The 16597-nt window shown below is 30.6% G+C and overlaps 1 protein-coding gene and 1 long non-coding RNA gene across 2 annotated transcripts; one reads left to right on the top strand and one right to left on the bottom strand.

Annotated features, from left to right (window-relative positions):
* The first annotated feature begins 10338 nt into the window (after positions 1 to 10338).
* Positions 10339 to 12902, top strand: LOC132800350 (uncharacterized). The gene is made up of 2 exons (XR_009635387.1): positions 10339 to 12756; positions 12805 to 12902. It is a non-coding gene; the product is annotated as an uncharacterized LOC132800350 (long non-coding RNA).
* LOC107425692 (protein PHLOEM PROTEIN 2-LIKE A9-like) lies at positions 12534 to 15741 on the bottom strand. Its single transcript, XM_016035708.4, has 3 exons — positions 15604 to 15741; positions 14747 to 14832; positions 12534 to 13225 (listed from the first exon to the last, which is right to left on the bottom strand). Exons 1-3 carry the CDS (start codon positions 15652 to 15654, stop codon positions 12847 to 12849), a joined length of 516 nt encoding a protein of 171 aa, XP_015891194.3. The 5' UTR covers positions 15655 to 15741; the 3' UTR covers positions 12534 to 12846.
* Positions 15742 to 16597: the final 856 nt, after the last annotated feature.

The raw sequence follows: 16597 nt of genomic DNA, 5'->3' as shown, positions 1-16597 counted from the left end.
ATGGTGAACCTTCCAAAATAGTGAAACAAGAGGTCTTGAGAAAAAAGATTTACAAAAATAAAATGTTATTTTTTTTATTGTATATGTCTCTCACTGAGATATCTATATTTGTTTTTAAATTTGTTCCCCTAGGTCCAACATTTAGCTAACAATCTACCTTACGCATCACATGTTGCTTCGTAGTATTTATCTTTCCTTGTTTGTCTTTATTTTCCTAGACTTATAAACATCAGTTGTATATCTAAATTTTACATATACTTTTAAAATGCTCTAACATGATAATGACTCTATTACATATATATAGTATTGACATGTAGTAACCTATAAACTATTGTGCCTTTCTTTATATAGTGAGGTATTAGTTGATATTTGCATATGTTGTTTGTCCACGGTTTAGGTAAGATACCATTGTGTATTCTTTAGGAATTGCCTAGTGGAACTGCATAAGGTGGGAAGTCTGGAAATCCTTGGAGGGTCCCTAGGGTGGGTCTTGTCATAACAACTCTTACTCTTTTCTCAATCTTTAAAAGTTACACAAGGTTTTCTCAAGCTATGAATTGTAAGAAACAATATCCAAGTTTTGAATCCCTTACATTCAGCAACAAAAAATTAAACAAAAACTAAACAAACAAATAAAAGGTCACAAAAAATATAGACAGTTGCCAAAATTAATGAAGAACAAGAAAATATGGTCCAAAATTAAAATTAACTAATTTAACTTTTATATGACACCAAAAATTTAATCCAGTCTGCAACAGCAATGCAAGAAACTTGCTTAATGATTGCCATAAGTAAAATCCTTGGCCAAAATAGTAAAAAAAACTCGGACTGCTTTGATTCCTGCAAATGCATAGATTGTTTAAATAATCAATTGTTACAGTAAAAGATCACTCCCACGAAGATTGGTAAACCAAAGAGATTTTCTATTTTAACCAACTATTAAAGATATTGACTAATTAACATTCTTTAGTGAATTAACAAATAAGATAATTCAAAATAAAACACAGACCAAATTAACCACTAAAAATCCAAAATAAATCCAACGCCAGACAAATTGTATTTAAATATATGAATAAATGCTCTACGACCATGATTTCACTTTGATTAAACATATAACTTCTTTATTTGATTAATAATGACTAAATTCTTCTCTATTTATCAACATAGGATTTATAGATTTATCCATTTCATCTTTAACGAAAATCAAAATATGTGGAAAATATACTCAAACTGGAATTTCTTTTCAATTTTAAAAATTAATCATTCAGTTAATTCCTCTTTTAATTACCCAAGCCAAATTGGTTTTCACAAACTCAATTAAAGCTAAGATTGAGTTTGCCTAAGACCTAAATAGGCTTTTTCGAGCTCACAATAACTCTTGGGTTGTGTTTTCCTACTCATAATTTACCAAATTAGGTTTACCCCTACACTAAAATTCTTCGATTTACATACCTCTAAACCAAATTCTCATTCTAATTTCATGTGTTCTTGAAAATACAAAATATATGGAAAATATACTAAAATTGAAATATCTTTTCAATTTTTAAAAATTAACCATTTAGTTAATTCATCTTTTAATCACCCAAGCCAAATTTGTTGTCACATATTCAATTAAAATTAAGATTAAGGTTGCCTAGAACTTAAATAGGCTTTTTTCAAGCTTGCAGTAACTTTTGGATTGTGTTTTCCTACTCATACTTTACCAATTAGGTTACCCCTGCACTAATTCTTTAGTTTACATACCCCGAACCAAATTATCATTCTAATTTCATATATTTTTCAATTATTCCAAAGGAACATAAATAATTGGATAGAAATTATAGCAATAATGGACCAAATCAATCCATCATAAATGAGATCCATGATACATCAAGGCCATGGATCAAAGATCTAACCTCTCTTAGAAATAAAAACCAAATAGAATCCCATAGATCTAAATATTATCTCTACAAAATACAAGAATTGAATTACAAAATATCTAAGAAATTTATAATGGAGAGTAAAGATGAAATGGTTCTTACTAGGTGTTTACTACTTTCAAGCAAACCCAAAGCCTTGTTCTATTCAAGAACTCTAAACCCTAGAGCTTATCATTCTAGAAATACCTTTCCCACTCTAAATAATAGTGTATCTAATTAATGGTTTCTCAGATCTTATGCCTTTGCCTTTTTAGGAAAATATGTAACCGAATGTCAAGAGTTTCATCTAATCTTTACCCATTAAATATTAATCTTTACCCTTTGATCTCCATCACAAGGATACCATGAAAATAAGCACATTCAGGTCACATGCCTCATTAATGATCTAGCCTTTAGCTTCAAGAATCAACAATTGAACTTCCATAAAGGTTTTCATGTGAAATAGAACAACGAATTGCATGAGCACCTTCATGAAGCTAGTGGCCAGGGTACTTCCATTTTCCTTAGGCCAAGCGATGGCATAGGCACCTCATGAACCAAACGGTATGCCAAAGCTCATTTCCTTCTTTGATGGGAATGGCATAGGCATTTCTTTTAGGGAAGTTGGTATGACCTAGCTACTAACTTTTCATTCTTAGAAGCCTCAAGATGGCATGTACATTTCCGCTGTGAAAATGGGCACACCTAATCCTATTTCTAAGGGTCTTACCATGATGTCTCCTATTTACTCTTAAAAACATTAACCCCAAATAGGCTCATAAACTTAAGCTTTTAGTAAACATTCTTTAAGAATATCAATTGAAGTCTTTACTACCAAAATATTACAAAACATATAAAAATATCGAAAAGCTTGAGAAATCAAACAAATAATTAAGCTTGGGTGAACTATATTCTGAGTAAAATGCTAACTAATCATTTTTTATGGAGAACTTTAGGAGCCTGAGGAGATGGAAGTTACTAATCAAAAAGCACCTAGGAGACAAGCTAGCTGATAGAGGCATTTGGGTATCTTGGATTTGGGCATTAGTGAAGAAAACATAGAAGATGCAATAATGGCTATTCTAGCATATGGAAGATCTTCCTATTTGTGTATGTGCTGCTCACAAGAGCTCTGAGGATTTGTCATGTATTAGCAAACTGCTATCTTAGTATAAAATTTTCATATAAAGAAAACTATGTGATTTTGGTAAATAGTATTCAATTTAGTTGTTTACCATCTAAAAATCCTAAGTCGAATATATCTTAATTCGTCAAAATTTTTGACATGTCCAGATATCGAAATCTATCTAATGATGCTCTTAAGTTAAGAATTTTTCATTGGACCTTATTAGACAAGGAAAAAGCTTGGCTTCTTTCATTGCCTTCGCATGCAATTACTTTATGGGTTGAGATGGAGGAGAAATAATTAAGCAAATTTTTTTCCACCAACAATGATACCAAATTTGAAGAGTGACATCAACCACTTTTATCATTAAGGTCAACAGGCATTCCATAAGGCCTGAGAGCATTTTAATGATCTACTTTGGAGATGTCTTAATCATGGATTCCCTGTTTAGGTTTAGATACAAACTATCTATAGTGGTATTGATTTGGTACTAAGCAAATGGTTGATGTAGTTTCAGGGGGTGCACTTTTAAAAGAATGCAAAAGGAAGCATACAATCTCATTCTATAGGAGAAGTGGATATGGATTTTTTGAACTATTGAGTAGCAAAAAAAGTAATGAATACTATGGGAGATGATGAGAATCCGTCTGTACCCGCACAACTGACTACCTGCTGAGGTGTTGATCCAATAAGGATGAAGTCCAGGCCGATAATTAGGGCTCAAGGCAAGAGATTTAAGGATAACCAGGCTGCCCTTATGCAAGAAGTTATCAATTCTCAAAAGGGCTTGTCCATACCCAAAGATACAAAGCATGTTTTAAGCATCCAAGTGGTGGAGGCCGATACGGACCCGGGTAGTTGTTTTCATGCAAATATGGACTCCGATGATATAAACCTACGATGACCTGCTCCTAAACCCGTATTACATTAGCCCGGATCTTAATTAAGTTCAAGTTCTAATGGAGACTTGTGGTCAGAAACCTTGGTATAATGTAGACGCCACAATAGGGGATGGAAAACCTATTGATAAGTCAACCTAAAACAACCAATTCTCTAATGGTGTTTTAGGTGTTCTCAAAGAACAAAGAGATAATTAATCCCACAAGTATTTTCTCAATCAAATCAAAGTTGTATTCTTGTCGAAAAATAAGCCTTTAAATAGGCTACAAAGACACGAAATAAAACCCTAAAAACAAAGGGAAGACCGGCCATACAAAGTAGTTTCCTATGGTGGCCGAAATTCTCAATCCTTTCCTAATCTAATTTGGATTAATTAATTCCTTTATTTTGAATTAGGAATTAATTAATTTACAATGAAAATATAAAATAATAACTTTCCTAAACTTATTTTTCAGAAAATAAATAAATAAAAACTAAAAAGTAATGGTAATTTCCTAAAACAAAAAGTAGAATCAAATTAGGAAACTATAATACTAGCTTTTTGACTAAGTTGACTTTGACCATTCTTTGACCAATTTGAGCTCCAAATCAGCTTTAATATGATTTTTTGTATGCCAAATAAGCTGAATATGAAGTCCCACACGTTTCCCATGCTTGGAAGAGGAAGAAAAAGCCAACTCAGCAAAATACAGTAAAGCCAGTAGAAAATACAGTAAAAAATAGGCCAAATTTGAAACTGTCCGTACAACTCCTTTTTGAATGTGTTTGAAGCTGGATTGACTTGATTCCATATTCTCTTAGACATATGTATTGAATCCATAAAGATTTGGAACCATTTCATGCTGTCCGTTGTCCATATTTGCACCAAAACTGCTACCCGGGTCCGTATCGGCTTCCACCACTTGAATGCTTAGAATAGGCTTTGTATCTTCAAGTATGGACAAACTCTACTGAGATTGATTAACCCCTCTATAAATACTGCCATTTTATCCTTAAATCTCTTAATTTGAGCTCTTGTGATTGGCCTAGTCTTCATCCATATCGGGTCAGCACCTGAGCGGGTCATCGGTTGAGCGGGCTCGGGCGGAATCACATCATTCCCCTCTTCTTGAAAAGGATTTGTCCTCAAATCATGATTATCACCTAAAGCAAAAGGAGTTAAATCAGCAACATTAAATGCAGCACTAACACTATACTCACCTATTAAATTAAGTTTGTAGGTATTCTCGTTTTGCTTTCTTTTTCTTTCACGCTCACGGATTCAGTGGGTTTTACATCACTCTCGGCTTTTGTACCAAATTTCTCACTTTCAGGTTTAATATACTTTTTTCACTCAAACTGGGTTTTAGAAGACTTACCTTGGACAGCAAGCTCACATTTTTCCTCTTGAATGGATGGTGGAACCGTTGGTGCCATACTAGCCTTCTCTTTGCGCTTCTCGGCTTCTCTCCTTTTTTGGATTAGTAATTGGTCTCTATATATTTCCTTTGGAGTTAATGGCTCCAGCTTGACCTTTTTGCTTTGAATCTAAATACAATACATTTCTCTCAACCAAAATGAGTAGCATCTTTATTAAATTACCATGGTCTACCTAATAAAATATGTCCGGCATGCATAGGCATAACATCACACAAAACAGCATCCACATTTTTATCTATGTTAAATTCTACCTTGGCTTGTTTATTGAGTTTTATCTTACCACTATCATTTAGCCATTGTAATCTATATGGTTCTGGATGTTTTATTGTTTTTAAGCCCAATTTATCAACTAGAAGGTTACTTATTACATTAGTACAATTCCCACTACCTACAATCATGCTACAAATTTTACCTTGTATTTCACAATGAGTGTGGAAGATGTTCTCTCGTGGAATTTGTTTTTCATCCTTGTAAACAGGAAGTACCCTCCTTGAGACCAAATTTTACTCAACATTTGATATGTTTAATGGTTCGGCCTCATCATCAAGTCCTTCATCTTCTTGTTTGATTTCAGCCTCACTAGCCTCACTCTCGGATTCCACCTCTCCATTACCCTTAATTACCATTATCCTTCTATTCGGGCATTGGCTGGCTATATGGCCTCTTCCTTGGCACTTGAAACAAATAATTTCTCTTGACTTTTGAGGTTTAGGTTCAGATTTTACCTCACCTTTAATGGGAGGCAACCCAAGTTTACTTTTATTTTATGGATTATTTTTCTTTACTTTCATAATAGTTTTCATTGGTTTTAGTAGATTTTGATGTATTTTTTCATATTTTTAAGCTTGAAAACAAGTAAGTGGATTTAGAAAAAATATCATTGCCAAATAACAAAATTTAAGAGTTTAAAGGTAGTAGCTTAAGTGTTGTAGGACTATAGAAGGAGGCTATGCTCCTAACAGATAAAATATTTTTAGATTCAAGGCTGAGAGTATAGCGCCTCGATGTTAAAGTGCTTGAGCCTTGCAACTAACCACCCCATTTTGATTTTGCTATTATTCATTGATTTAGCACTCTTTTATGATCTTTCTAAGTGCGTTAATGAATTTTTGAGTGCGTGAGCAAATAGTCTTCAATTTAAGGTAGTATAATAAATTCTTATCTTTTATTTTTCCTTAAATTTTATTACTTAAACATTGAGGACAATGTTCATCTCAAGATCTGTTTTGTGGGGGGCTGGGGGAGGGGAGTGGGGGCGGCTGGGCGGCTTAATAAACATGTTGAGCTTAGGTTTGTTTTGTTTGGTTTCACAGGTCGTTCTTAAGTGCATGAAACAAAAATATATATATATATATATATATTTTAATTTACAGCAAGGCCATGGTTTTGTTTCGTTTCATTGATGAAATTTTGTTTTTTCAAATTTGGCTATTTTTCTTAGTAATTAATGGGCCGATTGATGAGAATATGCCCGAGCCCGCACAACCAACTACCTGCTAGGGTGCTGACCCAATACGGATGAAGATAGGGCCGATCACTAAGGCTCAAACTAAGAGATTTAAGGACAACCTGGCTGCTTTTATACAAGGAGTAATTAATTCTCAAAATTTCTTGTCAATATCCAAAGATATAAGACCCGTTTTAACCATCCGAGTGGTGAAGTCCAATACAGACCTAGGTAGCTATTTTCGTGCAAATATGGACTCCCGGCAGAAAGAAATGGTTCCAACACTTCATGGATTCAATACATAACTTTAAGAGTTCATTTAATTAAGTCAAGGTTGCTTTAAAGGAAATCAAAAAGGGCTTTTTCACATGAGAGAGAAAGTTAGCCGGTTTTGCTGTATTATTTGCTGGCCCTACTGTATTTTGCTGAGTTGGACTTTTCTCTTTGATCCAAGCAAGGGCAATGTGTGGAACTCAACGATAATTCTATTTGGCATCCTACAAGGCATATGGAAGCTGATTTGGAGCTTAAATTGGTCAAATATTGGTCAAAAATAGCTTAGTCAAAAAGATAGTTATTTAGTTTCCTAATTTGATTTTGACTTTTTGTTTAAGGAAATTAGTCATTTATTTGGTTTTTATTTATTTATTTTCTAGAAAAATCAAATTAGGAAAGTTATTATTTTATTATTTTCATTGTAAAATAGTTAATTCCTAATTCAAAATAAAGGAATGAATTAATCCAAATTAGATTAGGAAAGGAGGTGAATTTCGACCAAGCTAGGTTTCCTATTCTTTGGTGGCTGGTTTTACCTTGATAGTTAGAGTTTTATTTTATTCTTTGCTAGCCTATTTAAGGGCTTATTTTTTAGGAAGAAGACACCTTTAATAATATTCAAAATTTATTTTGTGAGATTGAATTTCTCTTTGTTCTCTTTGAACACCTAAAACACCATTAGGGAATAAGTGTTTTAGTTTTGACTTATCAATATGATACCCATCACCTATTGTGGCGTCTTCATTATAATAAGGTTTCTAATCATAGGTTGGTTAGGGGTTGAGGTCAATCCATTAAAATCTGAGCTTAATTGAGATCCGAGCTAATATAATACGGGTTTAGATGCGTGTCGACCTAAGTTCGTGTGACCAATGATAACTCTATGATTGAAATCAGATTAGTTCTTAGCTAGTGGAATTACATGATGCATATTTTAATCCCTAAATTTAACTTCACATGTTGTCACTTTCAAACTTTTTATGAGCACTTTGTCAATTATGCTTGATTTGGATTGTATCTTGGAGAAAATTTGCATGGAATTAGAGTACAATAATTACTATTGAACTTTAGAATTGCATAATTAATACTTCAGGGAAAATCCTAAATTATTGACCCTTTCTAGCTTACCTATTTATTATTATATCCTTCATACAAATTTTTTGAGCTTTATTAGGCTGCATATGAAGATGTATATTCAGAGCATTTATTTTTTTCAACCTTGTTTACCTACCCTTATTATGAGTCCAAATGTTTTTATTTCATACCTTTGCATATTGTAAAGAAAGCTTAATTTTGAAAGCTTAATTTTGAATTGATATGAGTATATGCTTTTTAATATGTAAAAGGAAGAATAACAAGAGAAATTAAGTTGGGGGTTTTGTTTATGTATGGTTGTGACTTTAATATATGTATTCTTTGATGTATTTGAAAATTAGAATGTTTATGTATTTAATATATCAAAAGTTTTATCAACTAGTTGATATGATCATAAAACATTCATCATTCTATTCATCATCATGATTGGAAAAAAATAACAATATCAAAATAGAAAAGAAAAATGAAGACAAAATAAAAAAGAAACAAAAAAGTATAAAATAAAAAGAAAAATATAAAAATGCCAGAAAAAGAAAGGCATTTCTAACGAAAAGAAACCAAAAAAAAAAATTGAATAAATAAAAGCATTAAAAACAAAAGAAAAAAGAAAAGAAAATAAAGCAAAAACAAAAATCGTAATGGTGATGACAAGTCAATGTCCAATAAATGATGATCTACAAAATAATAGATTTTGAATTTTTTATTTTTTTTTCCTTATTCAAAGGATTATGTTCCATTGAAAGTAGTAGAATATTATCATTTTGGAAATAAAAGGTGTTATAAGCTATTGAAATGTATAAAGGAAGGAAAGAGGAAGATAGGTTCAAAGTAAAAACATAATCTTCTTTTTAGTCATGTATTCATTGAGATTTGATTTAAGTTTTCTTGCTTGTTATTTATTTTCCTATCATTTTTTTTAAAGTCTTTTACCGATTGGCCTTTTGATTATAAGCTTAATAATGGCCTACCAATTCAAGGTGATTATTATTCTATATTAGTGGAGAGTTATTGATTATATCAAGCATATTAACTTCATACTTATTTTTTTCTCTAACTAGTCTAGATTTATTCAAGTGCATGACATTAGATGATAAATATTAATCTCAATACACACTTTATAAGTAATATATGTGTTGACTGGAAGATAAGACGTTGAGTTGCATGAATACTCGAAAACTACTTTTGAATTAATATATTATGCAATCCTTAAGATAACCCATTAAGGTACTACATTGTATTTTTTAAGTGTTTTAAATGTTTATTTCCTTTCCCTTTCTTTGCTAGGGACTAGCAAATCTTAAATTAAAGGTATTTGTTAGACATCAAATATTAACTTATTATTTTATAATTTATACTTGATTGTTACCAAAAATCACTAATTGTTTGGTTTTCTAAATTTATGAGAAAGAGAATGAATTTGGTCATTCTAACACCAAATTTGAATTCCTCTGGTTGAAAAATGGTGGAAACCAATATTGATCTCAAGTAGATTAAGCATTAGGAAGATTTCAAAAAAGCATAAGATTAGGGCAAGGTTAATCTAAAGAGAACAAGTTCTTCAAATTGTTGGAAATTGATTTTTGGAAGTGTTGTGCTTGGCTTGGTTAGAATAAGCTGCTGAAAATATTTTCAGCAAAGTCGATTTTGTGTTTCTCTTGTTTTCAAATGGAAAACTAAGGTATTTTCCAAAAAACAAAATCACTTATTTTTTGTAATGTTTGTACATACATATATATAGCTTACAAAAGTGGTGCGAAAACACACCATAGCCGAACCTATGCACCAATATTTTTCAAGTTCTTCATGGTGAAGTAACAACATGTGTAAAGGTAACTTCATCACATGCTTCATAAGGTGTCGATAAATGTTGCCTTATTGAGTACTTCATATTAAAGTAGTTCTCATGCATGATACCACATGTCTTCATATGTATTGGAGGAGGGGGAGGCTGAATGGTTAAGCTCCATGTCAACAAGCAGCTGTCCAAGTCATCGTCCTAGTCACTAAGGTGTTTCCTTGTCATCAAGGTGCTTAGGTTTCCTTAAACCTTAATTTAGCTAAAATCTTTGTGCATCAAATTAACTAACCTAGATTACACAAAATTTGGCTTGAACAAAATCCAAACAAAATACAAAAAAACAAGCTTAGAAAGCAACCCCTCGACCAAGGCTCCCAAGTCTCATGTTTGCTTTTGTTCATGGCTAACAATGCCATTATTCTTTAACAAAAAAGTCTTAGAGATTTCAAGAAGAATATCTAAAAATTCCATAGAAATTTCATGGAGAATTTTACAATGGAGGTGGATATCATATGAATCCTCATGATCTCATGATTCCAAATTGAACATTATTTTGGAATTCCAAAATATGAGTGACATTATATTGTTGTTTGAAGTTTAGAATTTAGAAAAGAAAAGTTCCAAAAAGCTTGAAGATTTTAATTTATCCTTACCATTGACCAAGTTAAGGGACATAATTTATCCATGTCGCATCATATTATTTGTCGAAATCATCAAGTATCTTTGAGATTCAATGATCAAAATCAAAAGCCAAGATTGAAAGATTGCTATCCAAGGGTGTAGATTTTAAGAACAATTTCAAGCACATGTGGGAATTAGAAATTATTGAGTACTTAGCAAAAATAAATTTGCACCACGCATGGGTTCCCATTAACCTTTACCATAGCTTCCTTTCCAAAATTCCTAAATTGGTCCTTTGGTCCCTATAACGGCCGAAATTTTACCCTTTAAGCTATTATTGCAAGTCTCTATTTAACATAACATATATTTTTATTATTGGTGACCTTGGAGTTTGAGAAAACCTAAATGACCTAACAGAGTGAGTAAACCTTGTATGGGCAATGAGAATGAAAACTTTATAAAAGCTTGCATGTTTTGGATGGGGAATACCCCCACATACCGCTTACCATATATGGCACATACACATGCATTAAAGAGGGAGAGAACTTTAAGTGAATTTCCCAAGATTTGAAGAAGTAACTGATGTTGGTGAAGTGACACTCCCTTTGCTTGGAGAAGATCTCTTATGTTCTTTGGCTCTTGAAGGCATGCTTTTTGTGATTTAAGACATTGGAAGACTCGGTACCACTGAAGCTTCATACTTGTGGCCATAAATTTGGTTTTTTAATTATTTTTCTTTTGTTTTCTTGAATCAAACTTGTTTTTGAATTATTGATGATGTTTACTTCAACTATAATGAACTAAGTTTAGAGTCAAGGTTATGAATTTAGTGCTAGTTATGAAGATTTATTATTTTGATATTTTTAAATATTGGTATTCTTTAAATAATTCAACAAGCTAGCTAGTTTTTAATGCTTCATGATCAACCTTTTTCATGCATGAATTAAACTTTATATTTGTAGGAAAATGTAGATTATTTTGTTGTTTAATGGATAGTTTGCATGCTTGCAGCACCCTTGCTAGTAAATGTGCCATGTTAACTTAATTATCTTATTGCAGGACTTTAGGTCTTAATTTGGGTTTTTGTTTTTAGTATGAAAATCTACTAATCTCCTAGTTTCTTTATATTCAGTTATTTGAAAAATCAAATTTTAATATTATTATGATTAAACTTCGTTGAAATGGTCAAATATTTACATCATGTTATTCTTGCAAAATTTTTTGTAAACTGGATTTACTATTGGTAACATCCAGAGTTCCTAGTTCGTTATCATAGTTCTTAATTCACTTGAAATTGGATTTCCTAAAGCCTGAAATTTAATTCTATTGCTTTCTTTAATTTAATTTTTGTTTTACTGGTTTGCTAAAAAATCAATTTTGGTGTTCATTTTAATATTATAATTTAATTAGAGTTAATAATGGTTTGCTAAAAAATCAATTTTGGTGTTCATTTTAATATTATAATTAATTAGAGTTAATAATAAATTATTTTCTTGGGTTTGACACTCCGGTTTTCTCAAAACAACTTTTTTACTTGATTTATCATTTTCAAGTATTTTCATAGTATCAATTATTTTCCTTTCCATTAAAAAATAACCTTTGATGGAAAATTTGGCTTTTATGGAAAATAAAGAATGTTTGGCAAAGCCTCTGAAATAGAAATTATGAAAAATAAAGGATATTGACATAGCTTCTAAAATAGACATGTAACTTGACATTGTCGAGATGGCATCATTTTGACATTTAAAATAAACATTACATTGAAGGGCTTTTTCTTTCAAAAACTGTCTATTTTGCTTATGTGTCAATGCACATTCTCATAATTTACATCTCTATTGAAAATGTTCTAAGTAGGTAAGTACTCCAGAAGTACTAGACCTTTTTCTTCAACCAGATTCGCCAACATAAGATAACATGACATGAATGCGCGTGCCATGCTTATGCACATACATGAAAATCAAATAGAATATTCATATATTTTATTTTATTATTTCTGACGTACATAAATATATATGCTAAAGAATTTAGCAATCTTAATTTAAATCGTTCTCACTAATGATATTTCAGGGTAGTCCTCAGTATTTAGATGCTTGCAGACATTTGTATTGTAAACATACAAATACACACACAAACAAGCAAAAGTTATATATATATATATATATATATATGTATATAGGTTGAACTCTATAAGTTCTTGTATATATATATATATATATGTATATAGGTTGAACTCTATAAGTTCATTGCCTATTTAACTGTTTATAGCTTACAGCCTTTTTATACGTGCCTCATAAATCAACAAACCTCCCTTCCATCTTGCACTCCATACTTCATACATACCAAAATAGATCTGCCTATCCTCATCACTTGGTTTAATCTCGAGTCGAATATTTTTTTGCAAACTGCCACCATTAGCTTGTTGTTCGTCCTTATTCAGTGGTACCTTTCTCCATGCGTACTTTCCTCTTTTCCCAACCTTGGCCACCAGTAAAACATGGCAGTTAGACCATCCAAATGCATCGTCCTTAAGTGCTATTTTGAAACCAACTTCATAATTTCCAGCAGCTGGAGGTTCTCCTTGTTTCGTCTTACCGTTTACCTCAAGCCAACAAACTTGTTTCAGCTCTGCAGGGCCAGTCGTGCTCCTAAATAAATGTAAAGTTGTCAACCCTAACGCTAATTTTCTATTTTCTTAAGGAAGAAAATAATAATTACTATCTCAAAATTGACTCTACATATAATCCTAATCACATTAGAATCTCATTTGTTAGAATATATTGCAAATTAGTCAAAATAGATTTGTCATTTATGCTTTATCGTGACTAATTTGCACTTTGCTAAAAAATAGTTTATTTAACTTAAATCCGTTCACTCCATTTGAATATATATATATATATATATAGAGTTAAGCAACATTTAAAATCTATCAATAAAAAACAGTTGGCTCCATTTGAATATATATATATATATATAGTTAAGCAACATTTAAAATCTATTAATAAAAAACAATTTAAGATTGAAAAGAAAAATTAGAAAAGCAAGATTATTAGTAGTGAAAACTACATTCAGCATATGGCCAATAATATAGTCATTGAAAATACACTAGCAAGTTCAGGGTTCAAACGTTTACGTATGTGAAAATCTTCCCTCTCCAAAGTTGTAATTAAAAAAACAATAAACAAAATACAAATTATGACATGTTAAAAAATGAAACTTGAAAATAAAAATAAAAATAAATTACTAACTCAAACGGAAAATAAATGATGATAACTAAAATTCGTAGTTGAAAAAACTTTTAGTTTTAAAACGTGTACTTTGGTATATTAGCGAAAGCCAACAAGACTATGGTAGATGCAACTAATATTAATGACTGAATTTAAGCATAAATTATAATAAAATATTGTTGACTTAATAATATTGCATCATTCCAATATTCTGTCTTTTTATTAACAGACTAACTATCAAATAATTTGACTGATTGAATAGATAATTTATAATCAATATTACAACACGTATGAAGCCATCAATATCATATCATCAAGAGAATTATTTTTAAAACAAAATGAAACTACCAAATACCAATGTTAGAATATAGGTATAATACCAATTAGAGGAAATGAGATGTACTACAGGAAGGAAATTTGAGAAAGTACGTCAAGAACGATATTATTTTTGTAAGGAAAAGCATCATGTTAAAAAATGATGAAATGAAACTTATACATACCTTTCTGCGTTTTGGGTAATTTTTTCAGTTAATTAATAAAAATCAGCAAAAAATTTTATGTAAAGGATTTCGTGAAATACGAATATCAAATTAGCTGGTGGTATTAATATCTTTATTTCATAATTTCCTATTCACATCCATAAGATGGTGGTACGTTTCAAATCAATGATCTACACATATGTATAAGGTCCTGGTCACTTAAGGAATATTGCTTCTGACCAAAAAAAACCAAAAAAAAAAAAAAAAAAAAAACTATATTGCAAATAGTAAAGATACCACTTTAATTAATAATTTAAAACTAAAAATTTAATTTAACATGTAACAACAATCAACACCTAATATATTAATAAATTTCTGCCATAAAATAAGAAAATATGCTTCCACTATATCAAAATTCTACATGTATAATAACCCAATATAATTAAATAGGATTCTTCCTTACGTGCGGTCAGGTAAGATCCAATAGCGGGTATCTTCACCCCAGACAATACTAAGTGCTCGCGGTTTAAAAATCGTAAGTCCTTCTTCCTGTAGTAATTACTTAATAAGAAAAGTATTCATAAGTAAATATATTAAAATGAATATATGGAATTACAGAAAAAAATATTTTCCGATCACACCAACTCCTAAAAGTTACTAGTGTTAATTACTCGGGCTCTTTATTTTACTCTCAATTTGCCCTCCATTTTCAATTTTTTCAATTGAACATCTTAATTTTAATTTTAGTTTTAATTTTTAGGTCCTAAAATTTCAACTTTTTTCAATTAAAATTCTCAATTTCACTGTTTCAATCTGGTCACATAAAATAATGAAAATTTTAGTCAAAACCAACGTCGCACTATGTAATTTGAGTAAGATCCAACAGTATTTAATTAACTTAAAAGAATATAAACTAAGACACTTAAAAAGAAATGAAAAAACCAAAAAAAGGCCACCCAACAAAAAAAAAAAAAAAGAGGTTAACTGCATATTATAAGGATCAACTATAAAAATGTTAATATTGAAAAAAAAAATTTTAAATAAATGACCTGAAATTCAGGAATTAAGTAGAAAACAATTGTAAATGTTCAGGTACTAAATTGAAACTAAAATTAAAAATGAGGCGCTAAACTGAAGAAATTGGAAATAGACCATTTTCTAATTTTTTTCCTTTTTCTTTTTATTTATTTATTTTTTATGAAAGCCCATTTTGTATTTATTTAATTAGGAAATAACCCTGTATAATAAATGCGAACTATTACACTAACGTAGAAATGCACGAGTTAAAATATATATAACCGAATCCAAAGGAAAACTTACAGGTTTTATTATGTGATCTTCCTCTGCGTCATGATGAGGTTTTTGAGACATTTCCTTATTTCTCTTTTGCTTCTTCTTTTAGAATGACTTGCTTCGAAGGTGTGCGTATACCTTCAAGCCTCCTAACCTTTTATACATGCAAAGATATGAAAGTTAGGAGAGAATATATATAAACATAACGTGTTAAGCACAGAAAGAAAGTGAGAGAAAGAGATTACTTGAAAAAAGGAACAATTCCCAAAAAATAAATTAAAATTGAAAAAGAAACAAAAAATGGAATCAATTCAAGGGAATGCTTTGAACTTGATGAAATGAAGGTTCTTTGGCTTTACAGAAAGAATATATTTGGACTGGTGTAAACATTTTTCAAAAAGAAGTAAAAGATTAATAAATCTTATTGGATGGGGGTCTATATTCTTTTTTCCTTTGGACAAAAGATGTGGCTCTAAATTCGATCACGTAAAGAATCAATTTGCTCTTTGGATGTTGCAACCTTTTGGCATAATCCAAACATATTGTAATTTAGAAAAGTCGAATAACGAATTTTTATACGAAAGCGAAATTACTTTTGACTATTTTAAAATTGTTCCCCACTCCCACTATATATAGTTTGTGATACGAGTTTAGATCGATTTGTTCATAAATCCGTATTATATTAGTTCGGATCGAAATTAAACTCAGATTTTAATGGTCATTTTAACCCCTAATCAATTTGAAAACCTTAATATATCGAAGATACTATAATAGATTATGGAATGTCCTATTGATAAGTCAAACTAAAATACTAATTCTCTAATAGAGTTCTAGATGTTCTAAGAAAACAAAAAAAATTTTATCTTATAAGTAATTTTCTGTATGAATAATGATATGAATGTTACTGAGAAAATAAATAGGTCAAATTCAGCCAACATAGAAAGTCTTTTCCTAAACTAATTTGGATTGATTAATTACTTAATTTTAAAATAGAAATTAATTAATTTACAATCAAAATATT

This window comes from Ziziphus jujuba, chromosome 1 (assembly GCF_031755915.1).
Source record: "Ziziphus jujuba cultivar Dongzao chromosome 1, ASM3175591v1".
Lineage (NCBI taxonomy): Eukaryota > Viridiplantae > Streptophyta > Magnoliopsida > Rosales > Rhamnaceae > Ziziphus > Ziziphus jujuba.
The sequence above is the reverse complement of the archived record's forward strand: the minus strand, read 5'-3'. Positions and strand labels throughout refer to the sequence as shown.